We start from the raw sequence: 24328 nt of genomic DNA, 5'->3' as shown, positions 1-24328 counted from the left end.
AGGCTTTGGATACTCGATCGCCGATATAACACTAGTGTCAGAAAGCCTGCTGCAGACTGCTGCTGGATGGAGAGTCATAGAGGATATGACTGGCAGCGATCACAACTACATCACTTTCCACCTAAACGATCCCGGTCAGAGGCAAATTCCGAACGGGCCACGTAGAACAAGAGCATGGGACGGTTCAAAGGTCAACTCTGCCACGTTCTCCGCATCAGTACTGGGGGATGCCCGACGGATAATCAACAACTCCAGTCAGACGGAAGAGACGGTTGAAAAGACAATGAGCTGTCTTCGTCACGCCTGCAATCCCTCTATGCCACGGAGAGGAGGGTGGAGGGGTAAAAAGCAGGTATACTTGTGGAACAGCGAAATCGCGGAGCTGCGGAAAACATGCCACAGGATGCGAAGGCTAGCAAATCGCGCGCGCGGCATGCCTGAGGCTCTAGAAAAGTCGTAAGCGTACAAAGGAGCGAAGAAAGCTTTTAGTGCTGCCATTAAGCAAAGCAAGCTTACGTGCTGGAAAGCGCTTTGCGAGGAAGTGGATCGAGACACCTGGGGGCAGGGATATAAGATAGTAATGAAGAAGTTCCGTTCGCCAAACCAGCTGATGGACGAGAACCAAATAAGGAACATTGTGGATGGCCTGTTTCCCACCCAACTGCCTAGGGAGGACGGGTACGTTGCACTCCACCATCGATGTCATAGCAGAAGTTATAGACGCAGTCAAGAAAGCCGAGACAGCGTACCATAGAGCAAGACCTATAGTGTTGCTGGTCACGCTGGACGTCAAAAACGCTTTTAACTCAGCTAGGTGGGAGGACATACTTGAGGCACTAGAAAGCACTTTCAAAGTAGCGCAATATATGTTAGAAATTTTAAAGGACTACTTAAGAGAGAGGTATCTAATATATGAAACCACTCACGGTCAAAAAAAGGTAAAAATAAAAGGTGGAGCAGCCCATGGTTCGGCACTAGGTCCCGATCTCTGGAATATAACTTACGACAGTCTTCTTCGATTAGACATGCCAGAAAGCACCTTCCTCGTTGCCTTTGCAGACGACGTGGCAGCTGTGATAACAGCCCAAGCTGCGAACTGGCACAGCTAAAATTAAACCAGGCCATGCGTAATGTATATAGGCGGATGGCTGAGCACGGTCTCCAGTTAGCAACAGCAAAAACGGAGATCGTCATCCTCACAAAGAGACGTATTCCCACTACCGGGAACATGATGGTTGGGGATCAGCCAATAGAAACACTCGCTTCAACGAAATATCTGAGAGTGAGGTTAGACAGCAAACTCAACTTCTCGGATCACATTAGATGGCCCTGCGAAAGAGCTGCGCGCATAATAGCACAGTTGAGTAGATTAATGGCAAACACAGGTGGCCCAAAGCCATGCACAAGGAAGTTGCTTGCATCAGCCTCGGATTCTATACTCTTATATGGTGCAGAAATCTGGACGAACGCAATGAAATACCGGAAGAACCGAGTCGCCCTCACCTCGGTCCAATGCAGAGGGGCGCTGCGAATATCTTCGGCTTACCGCACGGTATCAGCTGAAGCTGTCCTGGTCGTTGCGGGAACCATACCGATATATCTTCTCGTTGAGGAAAGAAAAGAAATATACGAAAACGGATCGCAAGAAAGTAGAGCTGCTTTTGCCATGCAGGCGCGAGAAGAATCGATCCGACGCTGGCAAGATCAGTGGAGCAGCAGCATCGTAGGAAAGTGGACTAGGGAACTAATCCCTGAACTGAATCCATGGTTGAAGAGACCACACGGAGAGGTAGACTTTTACCTGACCCAGTTTCTAACGGGACACGGTTACTTCCGCAAATACCTACACAGAATGGGTAGGGTTGATAACCCGAGGAAAATAGACGATGTCCGCCACACCTTCTTCGAATGCAGGCACTTCTCCGATCAGCGAAGGAGGGTAGAAGAGGTACTTGGCGACCTATCCCCGGGCAGTGTCATCAATAACATGACCTGTCGAAGAGACAGATGGGATACGGTCAGCAAATATGACACATATAACTTTAGCTTTAACTTTATGATAGAGTTACAATTTTATGTATTTGGCCTGTTGCTAACACCGAACCTTTTTCGAACCTTTTCGAACCTTTTTTGGCAAATATCCGTTACGGTTTTTTTTTGCTTTTGTCGCCAAGCCTGCGATAAAATCTATGCACTAGCTTAAAAAAAAATTCTGACGTGTACATGAATATCGCCGATACAAGTGTTTTTTTATATTTCTCCCCTTTCCGAAAAAGTATATTTGGTTCATAGGACAGGACCATGTGATTCACGGTTCGAATCCCGGTGAAACCTTTGATAACATTACAAAATTGCGTGATGATGATTACGTTGGCGGTTTTCGAAATGGGTCCATCGCAATATGCCAGTAAATGTTTCTTTCTTTCCAGTTTCTCTTAGAAAAACATAATAATTGAAATTCAATTATTATAAGCCGGTGTTAAGCTCATGAATTCTTAAATATAAGGACAGAACTAAAGTTCGTTTTTGTAACGCAGTGTAATGATAACGTTTGTCTATATGTTTGTTCTTCTTTTGAACTGTTTGGTTTTTCACCATAAATTGAGCTCCCTGATTATCGCAGTATATGAGTCCTTTATTTTGAAAGTGGTTCAGGTCCATTTTTTTCTTATATTGAGATATTTAAGGGTTTGTGTTTGATTTGTTTCAAAAATATTGTTAAGTGGTAATAATTTTTTTTATGGTTTTGTGACCTTAAACATGTTAGAATATATAACGTAATACGGTTTGTAAACTTTACTAGAAAAACAAGTTGTGTTTCAGAACTTAAAATACCCCGCTTTCAAGATTAATAAAATGACTTTTTTGTTTGTGCCAAGGGTCAAGTACACTTATTTTTAAGAAATAAAGCAATAGAAATTGTAAATATTTTATACTCAAGGTTCGAAACGAGCTCAAGGCCAGAACAGTAATTTTTTGTGATGATTATTGTTTTTTTATTTTGTTTTTGGAATAGTAAGTAGAAAATTTTTCAGACAACCTACCATAGCTGCCCAAATAGATCCAATTCGAAGGGTGCTAAGCCTTCATCATCAGTACGCTTTAGGCACGCTGCGCCAGCCATTTAGCTATACAGCGGTGGTCTGTTTGACTGACAAATTGCTACTTCTATTCCTTCTTACCAACTATATTTATTCAGCGTTGCGCCATCTGTTGCAAGACACTGATAATGTTGGATTTGTTTATATAATAATAAACCATGAGCATTTTGGAGATATCAAACAAAGTAATTGACAATCGGTTAGGTTAGGTTGAACTGGTCGGTCAATCAGGACCTCACATAGACTAAATAATTCCGTAGAATTACCAGAAGTTTGTTTTAACGAACTGAAAAACCTTATCAAAAACCAGGACCTATGTCATAAAATAACTCCGTCCTCTTGGCAAATACTAGAAGCTTCCTAGGATTTAAGCCAATTGCCGCTTCTATATCTGACAGATGTATCACTCCTAATAGCTGGAGTCTTAGCCTGGCAAGCGCAGGGCAAGAGCACAGAACGTTCTCGATCGTTTCATCCTCCAGCCTGCACTTCCTACATCTGCTATCACTTACCAAGCCTAATTTAAAGGCATGTGACGCCAGAAGGCAGTGTACAGTCAGAATACCCGTCATGAATCTACAGTCCTCTCTTTTTAATGATAGAAGCAAGTTTGTTAGTCTAAGGTTGTAAGACCTGCACATAATCTTCAACACTTCACAGCCCTGCGCTTGAACCCACGCCTTTCCTGCTTGGTCGATCATGTGCACCCCTCGCCTTCGCTTAATTTCGCCCAGTGTAATTGGGACGTCTACGGAGCAAGCTTCAATCGATGCGCCCTTTTTAGCTAGTTCATCCGCTTTTTCATTCCCATCTATTCCCATATGCCCTGGGACCCAATATATATGTATGCTTCTCCCTGTCCCGATTCTCTCTAGGGACTGCTTACCCTGTGACATGCATTTCGATGGTGTGGTATGCGAGATTATTGCCTTAATTGCTGCTTCACTATCAATATAAAAGTTAACACGATTGCAGCTTCGGCTATTTTCTTCCAGGCTTTCTACTGCTTTGGTTACGACTACTATTTCCGCTGGGAAAACGCTACAGTAATCCGGAAACCTGTAGGATCTGTTTATTTCCAGATCAGCACTGTACACCGCGACCCTACTCCTTCCACTACTTTGGAACCATCTGTGTATACATGTATCGCCTCGTCCACCATTTGAGCACCCTAGCGCCAACCGTTCACCTCTATTGTGGCCTTAAGATCGCCCTCGAAGCGCAGATAGGGAATCAGGTAGTCTGTTCGTCTTGTGATTGATCACGCTATACTACTATGGCCGTATGGTCGGCGCTCAAGCTGCCCCGACGCACCGAGCCTCGTTGCAGTTGCTAACGCTATGTTCTTTGGTACCAGGCCTACAGGTGGAACGTGCAGAATGGCATACGGTGCAGCTGTCGGGGTTGTTTTCATGGCTCCCGTAATGCTAAGCATTGATAGTCTGCATACCCCCTCTAATTTTTTGAGGTAGGTTGCTTTTTGTGTGACTTTCCACCAAACAAGAACTCCATAGTATAGGATAGGGCTTACAATCGTTGTAAAAACCCAATGAAAAAGAGAGGGCGATAAGCCTCACGTACACCCCAGCATTATTTTACATGCATAAAGTGCCACTGAAACCTTCTTCTCCGCGTTGAGCTTCCATGACAGCTTACTCTCTATGTTGATTCCTAAATACTTTGTGCAAGGTTTCTCCTGTAGGGTCACCCCCCTAACTTAGGCCTGATCCAATTTTGGACCTTGTACCTCTTTGTAAACAAGACCATATCCGTCTTATCCACGTTGACTTTCAACTCGACATTTGATGCGCAGGTATCAATATCCCGAAGCGTCCAATCCATCAAAGAGCTTATCATTGGAAGGCACTTTCCACTTATGAAAATTGCAGCGTCAACCGCGTAAGCCGTAAGTTTTACGGGTACCTCATCAAATGGCCTGAGCAGTTGGTTGATGACCAGCGTCCACAGCAGAGGTGATAGCACCCCTCCCTGCGGCGTTCCCCTGTCCACTGATTTCGTGGCCTCGTACAATCCCCTTTGTGATGCAATCTTCCTGCAATTTAACATGCAGCCGATCCATCTGGTTAAGGCTAGATGTACTTTAATGTAATTAAGACCATCCATAATCGCCCATTTAGAAACATTATTGAAAGCCCCGGCAATGTCTAAGAAGACTCCTAGAGCATGTTGGAGACATGAGCCCAAATTTAATTGACCTATAAATTGTACTATACAACGATTTTACAAAATTTATTTGTAACATGTAGAATTGAAATAGTAACTATTTTTAAGATACTTACCTTTTGCTAAAAATACTTACCTAATGAAATATTAACTATTTTTAAGATATTTACGTTTGCTAATATTCTTACCTTTTGCAAAAATGCTTACCTAATGAGATACCCTGCAAATGTGTTAAAATACTTACCTTAATAACCACCCTCTAAACAAAGAATTTATAAAATTTTGCTTATTGTAATTACCGTGCACTCAACTTTGTACATTACTTTTACATACATACGTACATATAAATAGTTACCGTTTCCTAGCTGCGCAGGAGGCTGAAAATTTTATAGCTTAATATGTCAGTTTTTAGTTCGCTAATTACCGTCGTCGATCGATCCGCCACTATTCTAAGAATAATTAAATTGTTTGAGTTACTTAAAACTTAAATGGTAAAATTTCCATAAAAGAAAGTAGTTTTAAAAATCCTTTGTATACGAATTATATAGTGATCATTACAATAAAGTAAGATATATGTGGTTTAAAGTGTGAAGTGAAGTGCCGTGGTTTTTATTTGGAAAGAGGAGTACCGAAATCCCTTACCCATATACCCTGAAAGGTATCCATGGTCCATTGACGCCATTGGAACCAGCAACCTAAAAAAGTGGAAGAAACAGAAAAGGAAATAAATCCAAAATTAAAAACAAAAAATTCTTTACAAAAATACATATTGAAAGAAAAGAAGTGCAAAACATATATTAAATTAAAAAGTTTAAATACAAATATACATACCTGTGTTTTACATACCTACATACGTGCATACTTACTTTATTACGCTAGTCAGTAAAAGAAGAAAATTTAAGGAAAACATCAAAAACGTACAAATTAATAAAGATATAAAATACTTACCGGGTACGCGGCGCGCATATAAAGAAATAAAAGTGCAAAAGCTATACAAGTGAAAAATAAAAACTAAGTAAAAGTGCTAAGCTAAGAGCTACATACATATAGATACATATATATACAAAGTAAACGCTGAAAATAAGAGTGAGAAAAGCTGTAGAAAAAAAGAAAGATAATAAAAGATTAAGTAAAAAGTGAAAAAATATATATACATGAAAAGATTTAAATAAAGTGCTGCAAATAAAAGTAAAGAAAGCACATATATTGCAAAAATAAATAAATTAGAATAAAGAAAAAAAAAACAAAAAGGTTTGCTTTATAAAATATTTTCCTCGAGTGAAGAAAACAAATAAGTTTAAATGACCTATCTGCGGCACGGACACACATAGCGCATAAACACACATACATACAAGAAAAAGCGCTCGAAAAAGGGCACAGAGGCAAAATTGCATAAGGAAGCAGCAAATTTTATTATAGCCACGAGCAGTATACCTGCAGAAGTGGTACGCCAACAACAACAACAACAACATACACAGCACACTCAGCGCAGAAAAAAGGTGACAAACAAGAGTACCGAGGATGCCAAAGTAAGTACAACTTTGCACAAAAGTAAAATACGCATAATATACCCAGTACAGCAAAAGACTCCCCCCCGCGATCGGTATATTAAACCGTTCGTTTTATAAAAATAACCGCATAACCTTGTTATATAAGCAAAAAGGTACAGTCTCACCTTAGTTCCCCCTTGTTCGTGCATATACATATGATAAAGCATAAATTAAAAGTCAGGTGGTAAATTTCATGCAGGAAATCCCATAGCGGTAACCCTCTCAAGACGTATTTGGAGGAACTCAACAAACTTGTAGACGAGGTGGAAGCTGCATACTAAGCGGTACACCTGAGCAGAGCTGAGGAAAGATCCAGGACGGCATGCGAGGAGACATACGACGGCACTCTCGGCACAGCGATGCGCACAAAGCTCAGGATCAACGAGTTGATTAGCACCCACCAGCCTAATCAACAAACAGTAAACTCCATACAACAAACCCATACCCCCTCTTAGAATCAACCCTGTCTAAAAGTCCCGGCATGTGGCACCGGAATCTTCTATGGTGGATATGAAGACTGGCCGTCCTTCCGGGATATGTTTACTGCGGTCTACATAAATCACCCAAAATTATCTCAGGCCCAAAAACTCTATCCCCTGAGAGCAAAAACCCGAGGCAAAGCAGCTCTGATTATTAAAAAATATCAGCTAAATGATCAAAACTTCGAGCTGGCCTGGGGAGCACTCAAATCCCGATACGAGAACCGAAGAATTCTCACAGATAATCAATTAAAGACTCTATTTGATATGCCCACGGTTTATTCTGAAAATGATGAAAGAATTCAAGAAATTCAAACCACCATAAATAACTGTATCTCGATCCTACATGCGGGCGATGTCTCAACTGATAACTGGGACCCCATCCTCGTATTCTTATGCTCATCAAAACTACGTGATGGAACCCTAGCACTTTGGGAGCAATCACTCGACTCTAGAAAGGAGCTACCACTTAGGTCGGAGATGGACAAAGTTCTTACGAATAGGTACGAAGTGGTAGAACGACTCGGCACATATAGACCCAAAAACCCCCGAAACTCTAACTCTAGTTTCAACCACAGATCTTCGACGCCGCAAAACCAGTCGAATTTCAGGAATAAGACCCAAACATTCCATGTGGATTCAAAGAGGCAACCCTCATGCAAACTCTGCAATCTGATTCACTCATTAATGAGCTGTATAAAATTCAGAGATCTCTCAACCCAAGAGCGAAGCAAATTCGTAAAAGAAAACAATTATTGCACAAATTGTTTAGCTTGCTCACATTTGGAAAAAGATTGCGGTAACAATTTCACTTGTGTATATTGCCAAAAACGACATCACTCTTTACTACATTTTCAAACAAACTCCAGCCCTCAAAACTCAGCACGGAGACAACAAAGGAGCAAGGCGCAACCCCTAGTTGAAGACCCAGACAGGACATCAACTTCAAAAGATGCCAGTCGACCCCAATCAACTCAAAACCAATTCAAGAAAAACACGACATCCACTCACTTCGCAAGTAGTAGCGAAACCACCCTCTTACCCACAGCATTAGTCACAGTGTCAGCTAACGGCGAATATCATAAAATTCGTGCACTGATAGACCAAGGCTCTGAAAAACCCTTTGTAGCCTCTAGAATACAAAAACTACTTCAACTGCCAACCAAAGACACCCATTATAAAATATCGGGAATGGGAGGTTCGGTAGTTCAAATCTCGAATAAGATCTGTGAAATAACGCTCTGCTCGGCGGACCTGAAAAAGCAAATTTATACCCAAGCCATTTTACTGCCTAAATTGACTCATCTCTTAATCAGCTTCAAAGAGTCGACAGTAAATTTGAAGGAAATTGCAACATTGCCACTCGCTGACCCTCAATGTTTCACACCCTCAAAAGTCGACATGGTTATAGGCAGCGATCTTACTCCCCAAATATTAGTCCCAGGGTTACAAGCCAACGTAAGTGACTCTTTATTAGCCCAAAACACTATATTTGGGTGGATACTCAGCGGACACATTAAAGAGACTGTAAATACATTCTCGACTCAAGTACTCGAGAGTCCGGATGGTACTCTCAGTAAAATACTCCAGCAGTTCTGGCAACAGGAAGAGCTACCCATGACTCAAGCTGTTTGGGAAGATGACAAATTTTGCGAGGAACCCTACCGCAAAACCACCCACCGCCAAGAAGACGGTAGATATATTGTGAAACTACAATTTAAGAGGGAATTTCCAAACACGCTTGCCCTGGGACACTCACGTATTGCTGCACAACAACAATACCTCAGCGTTGAAAGATCCCTCGAAAAAAGTCCAGATCTAAGAGAAAAATACTCGGAAGTTTTGGAAGAATATAGCACCCTTAACCATATGGAGGCAATCTCATCCCGCGAGGTTATCGATAAAGGCAAGTATCTTTCCTTCTATCTCCCCCATCATGCGGTATTAAAACCCGACAGCAAAACAACGAAGGTGCGCGTTGTCTTCAAGGCATCTAGGACTACCCATTCTGGAAACTCGTTAAATGACGCTCTACACTCAGGCCCATACTCCAAAATGACTTAATGCTCGTCCTACTGAAATGGAGATTTTTTAAGTACGTATTTAACGGCGACATTGAAAAGATGTACCGCCAAATACTCGTTCATAAAGAAGTTCAGGATTTTCAAAGAATTCTCTTCCGAAGATCTCCACAGCTGCCGATGGAGGACTTCAAATTAAAGACAGTGACGTTTGGCGTCAACTGTGCCCCATATCTCGCGATACGGACTCTGCACCAACTCGCAGAAGACACAAAACCCACCACCCACTCGCCTATGATATATTGCTACACGAAACCTACGTAGACGATATACTTTCGGGCGAACACAGTATAAGTTCGCTCACGACTCCCTACACCAGGTTATCGAAACGTTGAAATCCGCCGGTTTTCCACTCAAGAAAATAACGGCAAATCACCCAAAATTATTGGAATCCATCCAAGAATCTGATCTCCTAGATGCAGATTTTCTCAAATTTCACGATGCCAGCTCAACAAAAACCCTCGGCATCAAATGGAATGCCATAAACGACTCTTTCTCATACCTATACCCGCAGAAACTCGAACACAAAGAGGCAAATTTTATCGGCGTTTGCGAAATTGTTTGACGCGGCAGGATGATACTATAATAATGATACTAGCCAAAACTCCTCCAGCAACTCTGGTTAGAAGGAACTGACTGGGATGAACAAGTCAAAGCCAGCGCTTTCCGCAAAAGGAACACATTTCGCGAAAATCTCTCCGCGATAAATGAAATGAAAATCCCTCGATGGGTTGAATTTTCACCCAATATACCCTTTCAGATGCATGGATTCTGAGAGCCTGCCGCGTCTAGAACTCTGTGGAGCAGAAAATTAATAAAACAAATTCGCTCACAACTAACTCTGACTCCATATGACCTGTTTCTCTGGTCGGACTCCGCCATTGTACTAGAATGGCTGGAAAAACCCCCACACACCTGCAAGACCTACGTGGCAAATAGAACCTCGCAAATTCTGGAAATCGTGAGTAAGACCCCTTGGAAACGCGTACCCAGTGGAGATAATCCAGCAGATCTTGGTACCCGTGGATGTACACCCAAGGATCTAGCCGAATGCTCCCATTGGTGGAAGGGCCCAGAGTGGTTGGCCAAATCCCCAACTCCCTGGCCGAAACCAGTGACACAAACCCCTACTCCACCGGAACAAAAGCGCAACAAGCATTTCATGCCGTAAATATGCCTGATATACTCGAACGCTTTTCTTCCTACTCAAGAGCTCTACGTGTCGTTGCTTATATATACCGATTTATACACAGGGCACAAGGTCTTGATACTCTGAAAACGATCACGCTAACCCAAGAGGAAGTTCATCAGGAAAATGTTCGTTTGATCCTGTTGACGCAACATAAATACTTCTCTGCCGAAATTGCAGATCTACAGTCCAACAAACCACTCCACAAAAAGAGTTCATTGTTAACTCTAAACCCTATGCTCGACGAATCAGGCATAATGCGAGTGAATGGTCGGCTCGCAAAAGCCAATCTTAGTTACAACGAGCGTTATCCTCTTATAATTCCCGATAACTCTCGGTTTTGCTATTTACTCTTAGAATTTATTCACTCTGCCTTGTTGCATACCGAAAAACAACTGATGATCCGCAGATACAACAGGAGTACTACACCCCTCGACTCAAACAAAAGGTGAAGAAGTGCATATTCCATTGCAAGATATGCACGATCTACAAACAACAGGCTAAATTCCAAATAATGGCCGCACTCCCTCCGGAAAGGTCCACATACTCTCTCCCATTTCACACGACCGGTATCGACTTTGCTGGACTTTTTCTCGTTAAAACATCAATCTTACGGAAGGCATCTTACTCAAAGGCTTACGTTTGTGTATTCGTATGTTTCTCAACAAAAGCAGTCCACCTTGAAGTCTGCTCAGATCTGACGACCGCTGCTTTTAAAGCAGCATTTGCTCGTTTTGTTAGTCGTCGTGGACTCCCACAAAAAATAAAGTCAGACAATGGCAAAACCTTTATTGCAGCAAGTCGTGCCATTCAAAAGGAGCTTTCTCCTTTTCTCAAGGAAGCCGCAACTGACATAGCTCAAAAATATGCTACCCATGGACTGTCCTGGCAATTCATCCCACCATATGCTCCTCACATGGGCGGATTATGGGAAGCGGCAGTTAAAATCTTTAAAACCCATTTCCTTAAAGCTGCAGGCAGTCAAAAATTCACATTTGAAGAATTTACTACCCTACTCACTCGAATCGAAGCGGATCTCAACTCTAGACCGCTAGCTCCGATGCCGCAAGGTCCAAATGATTTACTCGCTCTACGCTCCTCCGTGGTGCTCTACTACTCGCGTTACCCGAACCCAACTCCGAGAACCTTTCGCTCATCAACAAATGGCAAAAACTACAAGTTATACACCATCAATTTAGTACGCGCTGGAAAAATGGATATCTCAAAGAATTCCATAAGCGGACCAAATGGAAGACTAAGCAGACAATCGTCGTCAAGGATGACCTTCTTCGCCCAATGAATGGCGACTTGGATGCATCATTCGACTCCACCCTGGCTCGGACGAAAACGATCGAGTCGTAGATGTCCGGACTCAAGACGGAATATACAAACGCCCCATAGCAAAAGTGTGTGTACTTCCCCTAGCAGAATAAATTCTTCACCCTCACCCTATATATCTCTCCGAACCGTGGCAAGTCTAGGGATTTATATCACAGCCCACTCTCTACACCCATACTCACTTGACCCCCTTTATTTTGACTTCTCTTTTCAGGCCACGTTATGGAAACTTCAGCACTTGCCGTTGCTGTGTTGCCAAAGGCATTCGTTGCGCTACTGCCATGCGTTTATGGCTATGACCCCGAACGAACGCTATGAATCGGTTCGGGCTCACAAATATTGCATAAATTGTTTGGCAACATCCCATATTACGGGCGCATGCAGTTCCCTTGATAGCTGCCGCCAATGTGGCCTCGCGAACCGCACGCTGCTTCTACGTGAGCGGCCAAAGGAAGAACGCCGGAAACGATTCAACAATAAACCCCAGACTCCAGTCCCGAAAACGGAGACAACAAAAAGGACTGTAATTTTAAAACCAAAGAAGAAACGGGCAGACAATAATACCACCCAGAAGCGCTTGAGGAATTTGTTTTCAACAGCGGTTAACACTTTGGAGGAGATGCAGAAGTTGCTGCTTCCCTCATCGGAGCAGGCCTTCCGCCATGTTGGAGACATGAGCCCAAATTTAATTGACCTATAAATTGTAGTATACAATGATTTTACAAAATTTATTTGTAACATGAAGTATTGAAATATTAACTATTTTTAAGATACTTACCTTTTGCTAAAAATACTTACCTAATGAAATATTAACTATTTTTAAGATACTTACGTTTGCTAATATACTTACCTTTTGAAAAATTATTACCCTGCAAATGTGTTAAAATACTTACCTTAATAAAGCACCCTCTAAACAAAGAATATATAAAATTTTGCTTATTGTAGTTACCGTGCAGACAACTTTCTACATTCCTTTTACATATAAATAGTTACCATTTCCTAGCTGCGCAGGAGGCTGAAAATTTTATAGCTTAATATGTAAGTTTTTAGTTCGCTAATTATCGTCGATCGATCCGCCACTATTCGCAGAATAATTAAATTGTTTGAGTTACTTAAAACTTAAATGGTAAAATTTCCATAAAAGAAAGTAGTTTTAAAAATCCTTTGTATACGAATTATATAGTGATCATTACAATAAAGTTAGATATATGTGGCTTAAAGTGTGAAACGAAGTGCCGTGGTTTTTATTTGGAAGGAAGAGTACCGAAATCCCCTACCCATATACCCTGAAAGGTATCTAGAGCATATTTCTTATATTCCAGGGCTTTCTCTACGATTATTACCACCCTATGCAATGCGGTGTCTACCGACTTGCCTTTGGTGTACGCATGTTGTGTTGTGGAGAGCAGCTTTTCATTCGCGTTGGACTTTATGTACAAATCTATCAGCCACTCAAAGGTTTTGAGCAGAAATGATGTTAAGCTAATGGGTCTATAATCTTTGGGATACACGTGACCGATCTTCCCCGCCCTTGGTTGGAAAGCTACACGAGCAGTTCTCCAAGAGTGCGGTACATGATTCAGTCTTATGCACCCATCGAATATTATTTTAAGCCATTCCGACCGCCCTACTTGAAACTTGTAGCATAGCGATTTAAACTTAGAAAACGTCTTCACTGCCCACTCGATCTTGGTATCGGTCACCAAGCCCGGCACTACCCGCTCCGTTTTCGAAGTATGAGCGCTGTCTGCTGGCTCTTCTAAATCGTCTCCCGATGGGAAATGTGTATCGAGGAGCACCTCAAGGGATTCCTCACTATTAGGTGACCATTCCCTGTTCTCTTTCTTTATTAGTCCGTGGACTATATTTCCCCTTGTTAGGACTTTTCTCAACCGTGCTGTTTCGCTGGAGCACTCTATGTCCGTACAGAAACTTTTCCATGAGATTCTCTTCGCCCTGGAAATCTTACGCTTGTATATCCTCAGTAGTTCCCTGTACTTCTCCCGACACCCTTCGCTTTCCGCGGTCTTTGCTGGCCTAAACATTTCTTTCGCCTATCTTCTTAGAAGCCTCCGCTTATTGCTAAACCATGGCGGCTTTGCTTTTCCTCTGAATCTTCTTAGAGGGCAAACTTTGTTATACGCAGTCATAAGCGTCCTTGTTAGGAATTCATTAGACTCCTCCAGTTTTTCCACATTGGCAACCTCTTTGGGTTGTCCCAGTTTCGTTTCTACCTGTTTCTGGAATTTAGTCCAGTTTGTTGACAAGGGTTTCTAAAGGTTCCTCCCTTCTCTACCCTCTCTAGGGGTATGCTGAAGCTGATATACGCATGGTCGAAGAAGAATGGTCTATCAAGAACCATCCAATCATACCTTGATATATCACGTTCGGAGCTCAGTGTAATATCCAAAATATTGCTGGATGTTGGATCAACGCATGTGGGGACATTTCCCTTGCTGTTATCTGAAAATTGGTTTGGAGGATGTAAAAAAATAGAGATTCGCCTCTCTCGTATCTGCTCCTCCCCACGCATTGTTGTGCGCATTTGCATCAGCGCATATGACCAACCGCCCTTTGCGCCCTTGGTCCTGTACTAGCCTCTTGCACTCCATCTGTGGAACCTGCCACGAAAAGTGCCTGCTTATTCCTTTGCTCAACGGCCACCACCACGAGGTCCTCAGTAGTGTAATTAGGCAGTATATATGAATGCAGCTGTTTCCTTACCATTACTACAGCTCGCACCCGTTCTTCCGTTTGCGCATAGTAAGCGCCAAAACCGCGAGCGCTAAGTCCAGAAACCTTTCCTCCCGATGAGAGCCACGGTTCCTGGATCAGCGCCACGTCAAACGAACCCTCCTCAAGGGTTAGGAGAAGTTCGCTCGACGCCACTTTACTGTATTGGAGGTTTATCTGTAGGACTCGCAGCACTATTGGGCTGTTTGTCCCCCTCCAGTACCTTCGTCGTGACGTCGTCGTCCTCCCCTTGCCCTTTTGGTTTAGAGTGTTCGAAGCCCCTTCAGCCTCTTGTAAATGTTGTGCCGGGTGTTCCTCTGTGCGACTCACAGCACCATCTGGCTGTTGGTCCTGTTCTAACACCTTCGTGGTGACGTTGGCTACCTCCACCTGTAATTTTTCCCTTAGGCTTTTGAGGTCCTTTTCGACTTCGCCCACTTCCAGCGTGTTAGGGTTTTTATCCCCGGGACTTCTTTTCCTGAGTCGAATATAAATTTTGCCTGTACCAGAGGACAATTTTCTAAGCTGCTTGTTTATTTGGAAGATGTAGAACTGACCTTCCTCCGTAGGCCGAGACACAGTTAGTACCTTCCAATCCTGTGTCGGTATGTTCGGATTCTTATTCTGCAGAAGTCGTAGTGTATCCTCCGACTTCATCATTCATGGTATCCATACCTTAACTTTTGGTACCGTGGGGATTTGCGCTTTATCCACCTCCTCAAACCGCGCATTCGTGTCTTGCTTTGGAGGTTTGGAACCACTTCCTCCAGCCACCACAAGCTCGCGATGTTGTCGCTCGCTATCATCTTCTCACCATCATACCATCCCCCCGAATCAAAGGTTGGAAGGGGCTTACTTGGTTGTTCCCGCATCAACTTAAGCATTAAGCTAATAAGTTCCCTTTCAACAGATCTCCACCTTTCAGTAGTCATCTCTCCGAAAGGACTACTACGATCAACCAGCGCCATAGTCAGTGACTGCTTTGGCACATCACTCATCTTCTCCGGTAAAGCCGGAGTCTTAGTATTAGCTCCGTTTGGCACATCCGAGAAAGCCGGAGTCTTAGCGTTATCTCCCTTTGGCTTATCTCATACTTTCGTAGTTGGAACTTCCCTCTGACTCGCAGCTTTCGAGGTAGTTGCTACCTCGCTATTGGGGCCCATCTGTCTTACAGATTTGGGCCTACTTGCCTTATCTATGCGACTGCCCTGCCTTGCAGCTCTGGGACTGGGTCCTTTCTGCCTCTTCAAAACAGGTTTGTCACCTTCCGCCGAACGTTGCCTCTTCATTCTGTCATTCTTCCTCATCGTACCGGTTGCAGAACCGAGGGTTTCTAGCAGCAAACCTTTTGAGCTGCCTTCGACGTACTTCTATCGCTTCTACCGGCTCGATCTCCACTTCTGTTGGGTCGACCACTGCTCCCAGGCGTTGGACTATTCTTAGTGCTGCACGGTACTGCGAGAGAGCTCTTCTTCTCCACTCTTCTACTCCGTTTCCATTTGTGTGCTTCTCCTACACTGAGTTCATTAAATCAGCACTACTCTCGCTCCCCGAGTCCGACGCATCGCTTAATGCGTATTTGTCGTCCTTGGCTTGCGACTCTGTCCTCCTCTTATCATCCTCCTAATTACAATTTGGTAATGAGTCGTGCATCTTGGTCGTACGACCACCTGCCCGACAAGGCGGGCTCAGCTCAGTATTATATACGGGGAGATAACCGTCAGCCACAGCAGCGCCTCTTACCGTGGTAAGGCCATCAATACTTCCCGAGGTGGCCCGGTATCAGGAAGGTTCCGCTCGAATACAGCCGAATTTATCCCCTGCTGCAAATCGTCCAATAGGCACGGTCCGCATAACACCCTGGATTAGGGGGTTGGCAGTTCTTGGTAACCGATATCCCGCCGCCCTCCTATGAGGTGAAACGGCGTAGATGCCAGTCCCAAACAACTCCGCCTCATAGTCGGGCTAAGCCCTCACACAAACGACAAGGTGCCTACCCTAGTGAGGGAATTGACAATAAACAAATCCAACATTATCAGTGTCTTGCAACAGATGGCGCAACGCTGAATAAATAGCAATTTGTCAGTAAAACCAACCACCGGCGTATAGCTAAATGGGTAGCACAGCGTGCCTAAAGCGTATTGATGATGAAGGCACCCTTCGAAATGGATCTATCTGCGCAGCTATGGCAGGTTGTCTGAAAAATGTTCTACTTACTATTCCAAAAACAAAATAAAATGTTTCAATTGTAGAAAAATTAAAAAACAATAATCATTACAAAAAATTATTGTTCTGGCCTTGACCTCATTTCTAACCTTGAATACTTTATCAATAGGCCGATAAAACAAAAACAATTGTTAATAAACTATGAGCACTTGGGAAATAACAAACAAAGTAATTGACAATAAACAAATCCAATAATATCAGTGCCTTGCAACCGATGGCGCACCGCTGAATATATATAGTTGGTAAGAAGGCACAGAAGTAGCAATTTGTCAGCCAAACAAACCACCGCTGTATAGCTAAATGATTAGCGCAGCGTGCCTAAAGCGTACTGATAATGAAGGCTTAGCACCCTTCGAAACGGATGTATCTGCGCAGTTATGGCAGGTTGTCTGATTATTGGCTATATGTGTGCCAATTTCATCCAAATCCGTCCACCCGTTCTTAGTGATTGAGGCACAAAGACAATCGTCTGGACATCCAAACATCCAAACTTTCCCATTTATAATCTATATTAGATTAGATATGGTTTTGGTAATACAAGGGGGGAGGCGCCAAAAAAATATTTGTCCCGGGCGCAAGAAAACCTCAATACGCCACTGCTAAAAACATTTATGATTGCGACAACGATCGAATGCAATTCATGCCTTGGTATATCAGTATTGAGATATTGATGGGACAGCATCATCAATTTTTATTTAATGTAGTTATCAATGATCCCCCATCGATTTGCATACATAAGTGCAGTTCAGTGGCGTAGTGAGGTTTTCTTGCGCCCTGGGCAAAATATATTTTGCAGCACACTGGACGTAAAATTTCCTAACCAAGATAAGCAGTTCTTAAATATGAATTTTGGTGTTCTACCTTTCAGGTAGGAAGATATCCAATTCGTGAAAACAAGTAAAAAGCCTATGCGTTAATTCAACACAATAGAAATGAGTGGAAAACTTTAACAAATACCTTAGTAAAGTCTATATAGAAGACGTTAGTAGGCAGGTTATTCTCAGTCATCTGAGTACATGAGTTGTTAATTCGTATAAGTTCGACCCAATGAATTTCACACTGGAAAGATCATGTTGAGATGGGTTAATATATGTGGGGAACTCCCATAAGCCAATTGATTTGTCATAATGGATTCGAGATATTTAGGAATGGCACTAAGCTAAAAAAATGCTTCCATAGTTTATGACACACGATTTACTACCAGTTTTAAAGGAAGCTATGATGATTGATTCCTTCCAGATTTCAGGAAACAGGGGATCTGTTTAACACCAAATTGTTTTGGCGTGTATAAATATTTATATCTATACATTGTTCTAGTATGAATTATTCCACAAAAGTGCAGTCATATATTAACAAAACAATACAATTTTATATATTCAAAAATTAAAAAACCAATGAAGTCGTAAAATATTTTTTAAATACTTTCACGTTAAGCTCAAACTTTTCGTTCCTCGGCGGGTTGAAAGGCATAGAGGAGGAACTTAGTTTTGTCCGGCAGCTTCATGGCTCTGGGAATGCAGATTGGAATCAATAAAAGAAAACTGTGCTGCAAAATAAACATTTATATCCCTTGTCTCTTCAAATTTTTCACATCACAGGATTCGGCACTGATTTAATGTACATACGGCAATATTGTTCACGACGGGGACCTTGCACATAAGGCGACAACTGGACAGCCACTTCGATGGCATAACGTTACTACTGTGGAACCCCAAAAACGTTTGGTTGTAACGTTCGAACACAGTCTCTGCTTCAATACAAATGCATCAGAAATTACCCACAATGCACAAAGATGCATCAAAATCCCCAAATCGCTGCAACGGCGAAAGTTGCAGGCTGCCTAATTCCCCACTTATAACTGCCGCGGAATATCTTCTTAACCCTTTCATTGGATTTGCCCAATATAATGGATACATCTTCAAAAAATTGTAAAAATTACTTTGCTTCATATTTTTAGAATTTGCTTTATAGCAAGCGTTGAAATAGAATGTTGTCAACGTAGTAATTGTTGATTTAAAAAAAAGTGAAATTTTGCTAGTTTTAACACATTTGTACCGATATCATTCTAATACAGTGTAAGGTAAGTAAACTAGGACTGCTTATGTTCTGCCCATTATAATGGACAAAAGCAATCAACGGTTGTTATTCAATAAATTTTTTATTGATTTTTTTAAATGTTTTCGTAAGTTTTGTTGCAACTTCTATGTGTTTCAATTACATTATTTAATTTATTTATTACATACATATTTATAAAGCAATATGTGTAAGGTGTGTGTGCAGCTGTCTCCAATACAGTTATAGTTGATCGAATTTTACGGTATATGTACATATATAGATACTATTTATTTAGTACCAACCGATTGCCTACTTTTTTCAAAGTTTAATTTTGAAATAGACTAAGGCTTGTTTTGACTTTTAGACATGGACAAAAGACCTCTAACTGAAAAAGAACTGCTAGAAGCAATCGAGAATGCATCTGATCTAGATCTAAGTGATGACGAAGCAGATATTCCCATGCTGCCAAGTTCAATTGCATTTAGAAAACTACCTGAAGCGGAGTCAGAAGGAGATTCAAGCGAAGATGAACACTATTATGCGAAGGAAACCATGATTGTAGTGCGGCACGATCCGAAAGTATTGCGTAATAAAACAGTAGTGCCATCAGATATGCATAGTGACGCAAACTTTTCGAAACGTTTTCTTCATGCTGCTGCTGTAGACGCCCCAATGCCCCAAACAACCGATGAAGATGAAGGAGCAACTATCGAAATTCCATGTTTGTCCAGAGGCACGAAAAAACGAACAGTCGAATGGCGAAATTTGAGATATATGACAACAACTGATAATGCCCCGAAAATTCAACCACCTCAGAGAGTAGCATCGGTGAATACACCATACAAGTACTTTTGCAATTATTTAGATTACTCGTTTTTCGAAATGGCTTCTTTCTATACAAATTTGTACGCTGTTCGAAATGAAACGACAAACTTTCAACCATCTACACCTAGCGAAGTTCAGCAGTTGTTTGCTTTGCACGGATTGCTAAGAATTTATAAATATCCGAGAAACTCTATGCACTGGGCTACTCCGACTCGCACTGAACTTTTTGTCGACAATATGAGTGAGAAAAGGTTTTACAAACTTGGGACACACCTTCATATTGTTGATGATTCTACACGACCACCGAACCACTCAGACAAGTTTTTCAAAGTAAGACCCATGCTGGATGTGATTCGGCAGCGTTTGTTGGAACATTCATTAGAACCAGATCTCAGTATTGACGAGCAAATGATACCCTTCAAAGTCAATTCTCAAGTAAGCAGTATGTTAAAGGTAAACCTTGTCCTTGGGGATTGAAAAACTTTGTGTTATGCGGTAAAAGTGGAAGCCTTACGATTTTATTTTGTATCAAGGGCCAACAACTGAACTTGATCAACACTTGCTGGCGAAATACGGGTTCAGTACAGCAATAGTAATGAAACTAACAGAAGGAGTCCCAATTGAATCTATTGGCCATCGTTTATATTTCGATAATTTTTTTTCCACTTATCAAGTATTTGTACAGCTACTTGAACGTAATATTTTCGCAGCAGGAACCATTAGAGTAATTCGGTGTTCAGCTCCACCACTACCTGCAGATAACGTAATGAAAAAGAGTGGCAGAGGATCATTTGCTGAAGTAATGAACCGTGATCAAACTATATTCGTTACTAAATGGTTTGACAATAAACCTATTCATATGGCTTTCAACTTTGTTGGTTTGGAATTATGGACAAAGTAAAACGTTACGATAAAGCCGAAAAGGATATATACATATCGATCGTTCTGAAGTTATAAGGCTTTATAACGGTAGCATGGGTGGAGTGGACTTATTACATTAGATGATTCAATACTATAGAATTTTTATTCGCTCAAAAAATGGACGCTTCGGGTAATATTCCATTTTTTTGACTTGGCGATTGTGAGCGCATGGTATGAATATAAAGAGGACTGTAATATAAATGATATCCCGATTAAACAACGAATGGATTTGTTAACATTTAAAATTAGTATATGCAAAACACTTTTATTCATCAATAACGGCTTGAAACGCGTTGGTCGTCCTACGACTAGGAAGACAGAATGCACCACATCCTCGCCGCCAGATAAACGACGACGTTTGGGTCAATATTTAGATGTAAGACAGGATCAAGTGGGTCATGTTCCAAAATTCCATGACATAAAAAATGCTCAACGTTGCGCCTACGAGAAATGCAACGCAAAAACCTACATAAGATGCGAAAAATGTGAAGTATTTTTATGCGTAAAAAGGGGAACAAATTGTTTCATTAATTACCACAAGCCTTTAGCTTACATTTATGTATCTAAGACTAGATTTATTCTATCATTTATTATCATAATTATTTTTTACGAACGAAGTTTCTGTTTTCTTTACAACTAATATTTCTATCTTATTACTGCCATTATAATTATTTGTTTTCAATAAAAAGTCCATAAGGGCATTTACGCAGTAATAAATAACCTTATTTTCTATTATATCATTCCACCATACACTAATATTGGGCCAAAACACAACATTGGATGTATATTTCTCTACAACCCTTGACTTGCTGTGTCCATTATAATGGACCACCCACAAAAAAGTAACCCGAGCAGGTAAAAATCAAATATCATTTTTTTATATCTTCTTAGGGTCTAAGTGGTGGGAATATTGCCCTAAAAATTATTTTACTGCTAGTTTGGTTTAGCCATTGAAAGCGTTAAGACGTCTTAGCACCAAGGCATCCAAATTGATTGATGTAGTTGCGCATCCAAGGTAGATAAGACACCAGCATAAGCCCCAGGACGAGATCTGGTGTAGTATGATCCAGAGCAACGTGAACGCAGTGTCTGTGATTTCCTTCAAACTCAGGCTCCCGCCATTGCAGACTTCGCCGAAGAAGAAGGATATGCGCGTTACTCTGCCCCAACTTCGATCTCTATGTATGGCCCCAGCCTGGTGTATAGCACAAATCATGTATTCGTCTGTAATGTGGAACAAAAATCTGTAATAGCAACTTTTTTTTGCTAACATATTGAAACTGCTCGATTCTTTGGACCTCCGTTAGAGGATTTTACAACAAAAATAAGAACCAAGCATGGTTAAACAGGAAAATGTATATGTGCGCTGCTCTCTGCATGTCATCAAAACAAAATCGGAATGTCCCACTTAACGCCAAAGTGGGGGAAAAAGGTGTCGGAAAAATTCAACTTCCACAAATTAATATTCCCCAGTAGGACTAGGTTAATCATCCAGCTGCGAAGACCTGCAACATCTCTAATGACGGAAGAAAGCTGAATGCTGGTATGAGAAAAGTATAACCATCCGAACTAAAAAATGCATACCAAATTTTCGATCTATTTTGTTTTTTATCGGCATTTGTAAAACTCAAATATGTTCAATTGTTTGTTTGTATACTTTGGTTTGGCATTTCCACAAAGTTTTGAGAGAGATTTAAAATTTTTTTTTAAATCAAAAAATCATTATGGCCGCCGAGAAGAGAGAATGGTTTTACCTTCCTATATTTGTATCATGGGCTGAAGATATCATCTATAAGTAGATTCAAGTACATATTTAATAATATTATGATGATAATACATTAGTAATAATATACATTAATAATACTGAGATAGCCAAGCTTGGAAAAACATCTTCTCCATACGGAGAAAGTAAGTAATTCTAACGAAGTTTTAGGTTCAATTTCTTTTATACTGCAAAGTAATATTTTGCAGACACATATTTCGATAAAAAGTTCTGTTCCATCGAAATCTGTATTATAAAATTCCCCCAAGTCCTTACAATTTCGTCGTTATTACCCCTTTTTAACAAATTTCCAACATCTAAGAGAAATCCAAATATAAAATTGAGGAATTTAGTCGTGCAAGTCTTGTACGTAATTTTTGTTGAAGACGATCGAGAAGACGCAGCGGCTGCGCTGGCTAGGTCATGTTATGCGAATTAAAGATGACGCTCCGGCCAAGAAAGTGTTTCTATCGGAACTCGCCTATGGAAGCAAAGGTAGAGGGCGGCCCCCACTCCGTTGGAAGGATCAGGTGGAAAACGATTTAAACTCCCTTGGTGTGACCAATTGGCGCCGGTTTGCAGAGAGAAGGAGCGACTGGCGCGCCTTGTTGGATGGCCATAACCGTTTAACGGTTAAGCGCCAATTAAGTAAGTAAGTAGATGGAGAACACTTTTCATGACGCGAGAAATTTCACATTCTGCGGAAAGATATCTCTAGCCGATTTTGCGCCGCCTTCTTTCACATTTTAGTATATCAATATCCCATTTTTCACAAAGTCACTTCGCTTTTTCTATTGCTTCTTCACAGAGAGTGTCCCGAATTTCGGATTCACGTTTGACAGTTTTTGTTAAACCATTTTTTAGTAATTCCAGTCGTAACGTTGAAAGTGATAAAAAGAGATATATGCTTTCAATTATTCAACAACCTGTCGCAAGTGTTCTGGATATATGCATGAATTTTTTAGTATAGAAAATTTTTTCCAGAAATCGATTTAAAAAAAAATACAAATTATCCAGGAAGTTCTGCTTTTCGGACCATTTGGCGCCCCCTGTGAGTAGCGCCCGGGGCAAAATGCCAGCCTTGCCCTCCCCCCCTCGCTACTCCACTGGTGCAGTTATTAGTCTGAATTTCAGAGTACTTTTGAAGCGACTGCTGTCGAAAATTGAGTCCAATTGTTATATGCATATGGCCTTTTATTTTATTAACCGAATTATGCTTCATGTCATGGGATTTTAATTTATCAAGTAACACAATTTTTCTGGAAAAGCACTCTTGAAACTATGAATATAGGAAATATGTAAGTATATTTACTTGTTCCAACACTGTTACAGCTAATCAGTTCTTCTTCTTCTTCTAATATCTGCTCATACTTCAAATCGACGATAAAGAATACATAAACAAAAAAAATACTTACAAATGGTTTTCCTTCAAGATAGTCGAGGCACTTGACATATTTGAAATTGTAATTTGAAAAGTCCACTTTCGTTAATATCTACAATTTAATTTAAATATATGTTGAAGATAATGTTTCATAATAAGAAAAAATTAAGATCGTTGGGTATTAGATCGCCTGTTTTTTTTATCTCCTTTCAACTCTAAGAAAATGGTTTCCTCTACACATAACTCAATGTGAGAACTGGCTTAAATTATGAGGGCACACATATGTATATGGTCATATGTATATGTGTTTGGTTACAATTCGAAACACTGCGTCTTGTATATGGCTTATATCATTTGCTCATAAGCCTTATAAGCGAGGCCTGGAAACTGTAAGAAGTACTAGTTCGACAGTAACTAGAGTTTCTCTGTTCAAAAATCGACAGTTTAAATTTTAATATACATGTGATTAATATATGTGTGATAAATACATCTATCAACAAAAA

The 24328-nt window shown here is 41.1% G+C and overlaps 1 protein-coding gene across 5 annotated transcripts in view; it reads right to left on the bottom strand.

Moving 5' to 3' along the window:
• tw (Protein O-mannosyl-transferase 2) overlaps window positions 1-24128 on the bottom strand; it is a 2413568-nt gene extending 2389440 nt beyond the window's left edge. For 3 of the 5 annotated variants that reach the window (XR_010948728.1, XR_010948727.1, XM_067760057.1), the window contains exon 1: window positions 23860-24119. Coding sequence is in view for 3 of the 5 variants with exons in the window: in XM_067760057.1 (XP_067616158.1) it covers window positions 23860-23897 (38 nt within the window). In the remaining 2 variants the exon portion in view is untranslated. Of the gene's footprint in view, window positions 1-23859 lie in introns of all 5 variants that reach the window. The other 2 variants (XM_067760058.1, XM_067760056.1) reach the window with 2 other exon arrangements.
• Between the last annotated feature and the right edge of the window lie 200 nt (window positions 24129-24328).

Source organism: Eurosta solidaginis, chromosome 1 (assembly GCF_040869045.1).
Source record: "Eurosta solidaginis isolate ZX-2024a chromosome 1, ASM4086904v1, whole genome shotgun sequence".
In the NCBI taxonomy this organism is placed as follows: Eukaryota; Metazoa; Arthropoda; class Insecta; order Diptera; family Tephritidae; genus Eurosta; species Eurosta solidaginis.
Note: the sequence above shows the minus strand (reverse complement) of the source record. Positions and strands in the feature narration are given on the sequence as shown.